Raw genomic sequence first — 8,497 nt, 5'->3', positions numbered from 1 at the left:
TTTTTTTTCGTCAAACTCCAAGACAGGTGACTAGAACTTTAATAAATATGGGTAAATTGAAGAGTTGTTGACAAGCCTAAAGGAAGTGTTACTTTACTCAATGAGTTACATGTTTATATACTAGCATAGGTAGAAATATACATGGTTCAGTAAGTTTAGGTAAATTAATAATTGACAAATTCATAGGTAAGAAAGTCTATGTTTTCTTGGACATTAATATTGATTTCTTAATCCTGAAACAGCACCTCAAAATGTCACTAAATTTCAACTTCAAACCAATCACAAAAAAACAAATTCCAGATTAATCAAAGAGCTATGCATTTTGAAAAACAAAAGGCAAACATACACACACACACACACACACACACACACACACGGAACCATAAAAATTATTCAAAGAAAATACAGGAGAACAATGCTTAAAACTGTGGAGTAGAATATCCCTTCTTAAGACACAAAACATAAAAGTCATATAGGAAGACTGACAAACTTGACTATATCCAAACTAAACTTTATACAACCAAAAGCCCCAAAAGTCAAAAGACACACTGAGAGAAAAGGTCTACAACGTAGGTACAGAAAAAGGATTAATATCCCAAATATAAAAAGATATGAAAACAAAAAATAGTCAAAAATCAAGATTTTACCTATTCTACTGGCAGAAATTTTATTAAAGTCTTGCTGTGAAAAAGCAGCAGCTCAAAGAACTGGGCAGAAAATTCTGCTACTGCCAACTGCAGAGGTCTCATCTAGCCAAATGTTTCGCGTGTGAGTCAGGCTAAGTATGCGAGACTCTTTGCCTGCAACAGAAACCACTTCTCAGAGAAAAAGAGCAAAATAAGAGCCTCTTACATAACAAAATATTCTGTATGCAATCAAAAAGCAGTGCATATGAAAACAGAGAAACATGACGTACTCCACACGAACCAACCCATAAAAACCAATGCTAAGATGACCCAGATTTTCAAGTCACCACACAGATTTTTAAAACGTTACTACTACTACTACAAAAAAGCCACTACAAAAAGCATTCAAGAATTATGTGGAAAATATACACATAATGAACAGACGGGGAAATAACAGACAAAAAAAAAAGAAACTTTTTAAAAAGGAACCAAACAGATTCTATAGAGATGAACACTGAAGTAACTGAAGTAAAAAGTTCACTGGACCCTTCCAGCCAAGACGGAGCAACAAAGACTAGACTTCCTCTCTTGCCTGATACAATCACAAAAAAGGCAAAACACGTAAGACAACAGTTTTCATGGCTGGCACTGGAGGTCAGGCTATGAAGGGCAGATGACAAACAGAAAACAGATAAGGTGAGCCCTACGACAGTCCAGCTGACTGCCTGGAAGGGTTTCAAGCCACAGGGCAGGAAACGGGGTCTGGCTAGAGCCCAGCGGACTCCCTAAGTTGAGGAGACACAGCTGAGAGTCTAGGGCGATCACGACGGCCAGAGTTCACTGCACAGAGTACTGGGGAGGACAGAGCTACTCAGACACAGAACTCTGATATCTGCAGAGGGGCCCCCTCAAGAATTCAGCTGAGTATTAACCAGTGTGTGCATGTGAGGAAACCAGCCAAGGCCAGGGAAAGAACCGTCCAAGGCAACAGTGCTCACACAGACTGAGAACCTCACTCTTCATATGGCAATGGATATATAGGAACAAAGTCTTGCCTCAGTAGTAAGGACTAACTAGCCCTAGACAGAACACTGCATGATCAATGAAAACAGAAAAATAGAGGAAAAAAGCAGAGAAAAGTCAATGAAAGCAAAAGCTGGTTCTCTGAAAACTGATACACAATGATACTCACTGAAGTAACTGATGTGTACACTGATCTCTAGTTACACTGATCAAGGGGAAAAAAGAGAGAAGACAGGAATGAAAGAGGTGATACTGATACAGATACTACAGATATTAAAGGATAATAAGGGAAGATCATAAACAACTTTTATGCCAGTAAATTTTGTAATTTAAATGAAATAAATATATCTCTTGAAAAACGCAAATTAGGATTTACTGACTCTGGCACACCAAAGTATTAGGATGTGATTTATTCTCCCTTTAGAAAAAGCTCATGATTTCCAGAGATACTGTATAAAACAGAGCTTAAAGTAGAATTAAGGAAATGCTTTCCAATATAGATAAAAATTAGATTCTTCAAATGACCAGAACAGATAACTGGGCTCAAGCACGTCCTAGCTATATCAGTGCTTGTCAGAAATCCTCTATCTTGTCCTATATTTTGAAACTATATTTAAATTCTTATTGTTTTGCTCAAGAATAATAATAAGAATTAAGAATAATAAGATTCTTATTATTCTTAAGAATTAAGAAGAAGAATAATATCTCAAGAATATTAATATCTCAAGAATAATAATATCTGCAAGATGTCAAATAGATTATTTTTATAAAAGAACTTGGAATAAATGTTATTCAGAATCTGAGAAAAAGTTTCTTCTACGATGTATGCAAAAATGTTTCAAGAAAAAGAAACCTCGTGAGCTTAACCACAGGTATTTTATTTTTTTAATATTTTTCACACCAGAAGAAAACGCCCAAGGTCCCCCCAACCCTGTCTCTAGACCACCCTTACACAAAAGCCTCTTCTAGTTTCCACAGTTTACCAAATTGCAACTACTGCAATTATTAAAATATAAAAATTATTTTTTTCCATTTTTACTCAAGACTTATATAACTGTTAATCGTATCTTTGACTAGCATGAGATAACTTACGTTTATGTATTTTAGTACCAACACAAAAAAAACGTGGTATGTTAGCTAAAGGCTGACATTTCTTATCATCAGTAAATATATATTTTCTATTAGGATTTTTGAAATACTGAAATTAGCTCAAGGACTCCCATTGTTACCTTCCTCGACCTTTAGGAGTTCAGCAATTATATAGGTTTGAAGATCGCCACACTAAAGGGAGCTGTATGGGAAATGATGTGTAGCAATGCCAACGACAGAATAAGAAAATTCAGTTATGTAAAAGTCTCAAGTTTCACCTGTCAATTTATAATTATATTCACTCAAAAAATGAGATCACGGCTTCCCTAGTGGTGCAGTGGTTGAGAGTCCGCTTGCCGACGCAGGGGACACGGGTTCGTGCCCTGGTCCGGGAAGATCCCACGTGCCGTGGAGCAGCTGGGCCCGTGAGCCATGGCCGCTGAGCCTGCGCGTCCGGAGCCTGTGCTCCGCAACAGGAGAGGCCACAGCAGTGAGAGGCCCGCGTGTGGCAAAAAAAAAAAATGAGATCGAGCCAAAAACTTTTGTCTATTTTTAAAATAAGTCATACTTCAAATTACCATGGTTTAATATTTAGTAGTATAATCCACTGTTAATGATTTGAACCAAAAAACAAAAACCAAGGAAATGTCTAGGACTAGATATTTCTTCTCTATATAGTACTCAAAATATATCTCTTATTTCTCCATGGATACACTATCTATAAGCAGTAACAAAGAGCTGTTTGGTGAAACTTAAACTTATTTAAATTTAGTTAACTTTAAACTCTTGTTACTCCCACATATGATTAATTTAGAAATGCTGTGAAAAAAGTCTACAGTGGAGGAAGAAAGAAAAGAGCGGGGGAAAGAGGAAGACAAAAGGGAAGGGGAGGGAAGGAGGAGGGAGAGGAAGGAGGAAGGAGAGCAGGAGGCAAGGAAGAAAGAAGAGGCGACCACAAACCTGCAAATGTTCTGATGTAACTTCTCCTGAAGTTCAATGAAGCTTTCATATCGATCTTTAGTAAACTTTATGTTTCGGAGAACTGCTGCAACAGCATACGGGCGTTATTTTAGCTGTCTGAAATTCGTTATATCATTAGAGATGGTAAATATTAAGGCTTTTCTTTGTAATATCATCTTGTAATAGAAAGTTAGCTGTCACAAATTTTCATTCAAACAAGTGTACATTCATTCATTCAGTCAACAGTAAGATATAGTGGTGATAAGAGACAAAGTCACTGTCCTCATGCAATTTACATTTCAGCAAGACCTCTGAAAATTTACTGAGAAAAAAGTTAACCCTTAAGTAGTTTGCTCGTAGTTAATATTTCTACCAAAATAGTCTTTCCCCAAAAGATTTTTTCTACATTTTATTAATATCCACAATTTAAACAATTATATCTCAAATGTATTTTAGGCAAACATTTGGATGTTACTTTCCAAAATTATTCATGGAAAACAAATGCTGTGTTCCCTTTCACTTCTTGGTAAAAAACTAAATGACAATTTTTAAGAGCTAGAGGCTAAATATACATCCATTTTAGCAAGTGATCAAAGAAAACGACATTTAGCAGAAGGGTCACCTTTGTCCCACCTTATAGAGATACACACAAAGAGAAGTTTTTAAAAGAAAAATAAGAATGGATCATTATTACCTCTTCTGTGATGATCAATTTCTGGATTTCTCCATTAGGCATTACCCGTTTATACATTGGAGCCTTTATCCTAAAATATTAAAACAAACTTTCTCATTATTAACCAAAACATTCGATAAACTAATTTATTCTGTGTATAGAAAGTATACAAAATGAACAGAACTAGGACAATGGGTTAAAGTTACAGAAAGTCAAATTTGGGCTGAGTATTAAAAAAAAAAACCTAATAAACTTTCTAACATTTCTAGATGTCTAAAAATGGGCTAGGGGTTTCCCTGGTGGCGCAGTGGTTAAGAATCTGCCTGCCAGTGCAGGGGACATGGGTTCGAGCCCTGGTCCGGGAGGATCCCAAGTGCTGCGGAGCACCTAAGCCCGTGTGCCACAACTACTGAGCCTGCGCTCTAGAGCCCGTGAGCCACAACTACTGAGTCCGCATGCCTCGAGCCTGTGCTCCGCAACAAGAGAAACCACTGCGATGAGAAGCCCACGCACCACAACGAAGAGCAGCCCCTGCTCACGGCAAGTAGAGAAAGCCCGTGCGCAGCATGGGTAATAAATAAATAACATAAATCTGTTAAAAAAAATAAAACAAAAATGGGCTAGGATGCCTCGTGGTAATGCGTGTCCTATCACTGGAGTCTCGGCAGAGGCTAGAAAACCTTTAACTAAGCGACTGTATAGGGGGGCATTTAAACATCAGCTGAGGGGCTGGATTAAATCACCTGGAAGTTTTATTCCAACCATGAGAGTTTGAGCTTCTAAGAAAAACAGGGCTTATAACAAATACAGATGGCCTGGTCCCATCTGGACCTAACGAATCAGGATATTCAAGGGAAAGGCCTGGTAAACAGTACATTCTGAAGGCAGAGTCCAGGTGACTGTTATCATCAGAAGTGGGTGGGAACTACTGTTTTAAGTCAGTGCTTTTCAAACCTCAACATGCCTACAATCAACTGGGGAATTTGTTAAACCACATATTCTGATTCAATAGGTCTTGGGTAGAAGCTGAAATTCTGCAGTTCTAACAAGCTCCCAGGTGTTACAGATGATGCTGGCCCATGGACCACACTTTGAGTAGCAAAGGTTTTAAGTCACTTTCCTAATTCAGTCTCATCATAAAAATCATATGAGGTGCCTATTAAAAACAGAAATACATATGGACAGGTTTGGGAAACACACTGTAAGGGCTAATCCCTGACCCTAAAATATAAACATCTGATTGTCATGCAGAGAAGCACCTGGGTCAACCCCCAAATTTTAACCACATTAACCAAATGCCTAATTATCATCCTTTCACCAGCACCCATCACTCATCCGAAGGCCTCACAGTTGCAGAGTCTAGCCCATCAGCCTGGGGCTCTTACTCTTTTGCGACTGACTAGATAATGAATAAGTAATCAAAACCAAAAATAATTATTTTTGATAGCTTTACTGTTTCACCCTTTTTCACTTCATACGTTCATCATTTTCTATATATATTACATGAAGAGCTGGAAGAGGACTTAAAAATATTCTTCATTATAAATTAGGAGACTGAAACTAGAAAAGTCAATTAACTTGCCCACAGCCAACATAAGATCTTCAGTTTTCCAGTTAGGAGGCTCCATTCCCAAGCTTCCTCAGAATTCTTAAGAAAACAGCATATAGTTGTGCCACCTCTACTTTTCTCCCAGCCTTTAACAAACCCAACAAACTTCCTACTCCAGTTGGATTACTAAAGAACTCACATGAACCCATTAAAAAGTTTTTTAAGATGCCATAAAATCATTAACCACTCCAGCTTTAAAATACACTCCCAAAATGAAAGGCTATGACTCAATATTCAGGCAAATTTTCAAACGGCTACAATCTAAAGGCTCCAATCATCCCTCTGTGCAGACCCAAAGCTGTGTACCTGTCCAACGAGTTTTTTTCTAGAAACTTAAACAGGGTTGCTGATAATGAGAGGCAAAGAAAAAAGAAAGCCAACTTAGCCAGGTATTTAATGAACATATTCCCTTACCTTTCTTTGAAGACCTGAAGTCCTCGAACCAATCCTTCCAGACACAGGAGATCATATCTATTGGCAGGAACATCAATTTTGTAGAGAACAACATCAGAGGCCCCCTGTGCCTTTTCATTACCTTGTTCCTTACTTATAATTTCCTTCTCAGATGTCTAAAACAAACCCAAAAGTTAAAATAAAACTAAATAAATCCAAATTCTTTTGAAAAAGTAGCCCTATAAAGCAGTAACTGCATTATTCATGTTCTTCCCAGAGCAGCAGAAATCCATCTAAAACAAGGAGTGGGCCAATCATGCCTGCTGCCTATTTTTGTAATAAAGTGTTACTGAAACATAGCCAAGCCTATTCACTTACATTTTACCTATTGTTATTTACAAACTGCAACAGCTGAATTGTGACAGAGACTACACAGCCTTCGAAAGCTTGCTATCTGGCAGAAGAAGTTTGCCCATCCTTAATCTACATAGAAAATGAAAACACCAAAAAGAACACAGGGCAATAACAACAAAAGTGTCAGTGAGACAAAGTACAGAGAATTCACCAAATAAAAGCTATGTTGGGAATTGCCTGGAGGTTCAGTGGTTAGGACTCTGCGCTTTCACTGCCGAGGGCCTGGCTTCGATCCCTGGTCGGGAAACTAAGATCCCACAAGCCACAGCTCGCGGCCAAACAAAAAAAAAGAAAAAAAAGATTAAAGATATGCAACTTTTTATAAGACAATGACTCTAAAAAGCTAAATCTTATGGGCACCCAAGCCTACAAGCAACAGGAGAATGAGAGTAATACTATACAAACAAGCAAAAACATTTGAAGAGGGGACCTCCCTGGTGGTCCAGTGGCTAAGACTCCATGCTCCCACTGCAGGGGGCCCAGGTTCGATCCCTGCGCAGGGAACTAGATCCCTCATGTCACAACTAAAGATTCCACATGCCACAACTAAGACCATCAGTGCAGCCAAATAAATAAATGAATATTAAAAAAAAAACATTTGAAGAGATCATCAGAAGCTTGGTGTAAATTAGAAGGGATTACAGGTATGATGGGAAGCAATCTAATGACAGTAAAAGGTACAGAGCAGCAAAAATGAAAGCAAACGAGGAAAAAGAGAGAAAAATACCACTAGAAGAATTTTTAATGCAGTGGCAAAAAGCTTAGACTATCTCAATAACCACACTACAGATTTTCTTAAAAACAACCATTGCCAAGAAGTTAAATTCTGCTCTCTCTGTTTACTCCAGCAGGGAACTGTATGTATACTGAAGAAATTTTCAATCAAAATGCTTAAAAGCCATATTCCAACTGTTAATGTTACCCACTAATTATCTGGAATCCCCACTTAACTGGAACTCCTGCTATTTTTACCACCAACAATCTGCTAAAATAACTGATGAATTCCTATCAAAATAAGTGATGATTTTTGTTTTACATGATGCTCTCCCTCTCCCACTGCCAAAATATAAGCAGTTCAAGTTATTGCCCAAAGAATTATAGTCTACACTTGCACAGCATGCAGAATTATTCACTTCCTGTCAATAAGCACTACGTGCCCGAGCCACACCTGAGGAATCACAGAGTCCACATGATGCTGGGACTGCGCAGGGCTCACGGCGCTCATTGACTATGGGCTCCACGGAACACCTCCACTGGCCATCTCAAACTCAGGAGGCAAATTTTTTAAATTAGGGAAAATTTAAAAATAAAAAAAGAAGAGGATGAAGAGGAGGAAGAGGAGGGAGCAGGAGAGGAGAAAAGAAATGCGGGGATGGGGGAGGATATGAGAAGAGGCAGGAGGAGAAATCAGAATTTAAACAGAGTTCAATTAAAGGGGTCAATAAAACTGCTAACATTTTAGTGAAGAAAGATAAGTCACCTCATGCGGGTGCTGGATTTCAGGGGGGACCCATATAAAGAAGGGAAGAAAATGTGGCAACTTGACAAAAGAGGGCATCCAAACAAAAAAATGGCCTAATTCCTTTACAAAAAAGACACAGCTGCCTAAGCCTTCTTCCATTTTCAGTATCTCCGTTCATACAAAGATCATATGTGGGGCTTCCCTGGTGGCGCAGTGGTTGAGGGTCCGCCTGCCGATGCAGGGGACAC

The 8,497-nt window shown here is 38.4% G+C and overlaps 1 protein-coding gene across 1 annotated transcript in view; it reads right to left on the bottom strand.

Moving 5' to 3' along the window:
- The window catches only part of FARSB (phenylalanyl-tRNA synthetase subunit beta), a 67,261-nt gene that overhangs the window by 50,811 nt on the left and 7,953 nt on the right, over positions 1-8,497 (bottom strand). Inside the window, exons 3-5 of the mRNA XM_027120253.1 lie at positions 6,395-6,549; positions 4,380-4,462; positions 3,699-3,801 (exon numbers count right to left, since the gene is read on the bottom strand). Of these exons, the coding sequence (XP_026976054.1) occupies positions 3,699-3,801; positions 4,380-4,462; positions 6,395-6,549 (341 nt within the window). The remainder of the gene's footprint in view (positions 1-3,698; positions 3,802-4,379; positions 4,463-6,394; positions 6,550-8,497) is intronic.

This window comes from Aethalodelphis obliquidens, unplaced genomic scaffold (genome assembly GCF_003676395.1).
Source record: "Aethalodelphis obliquidens isolate GAN/ISIS:26980383/991018 unplaced genomic scaffold, ASM367639v1 scaffold2, whole genome shotgun sequence".
NCBI lineage: Eukaryota > Metazoa > Chordata > Mammalia > Artiodactyla > Delphinidae > Aethalodelphis > Aethalodelphis obliquidens.
The sequence above is the reverse complement of the archived record's forward strand: the minus strand, read 5'-3'. Positions and strand labels throughout refer to the sequence as shown.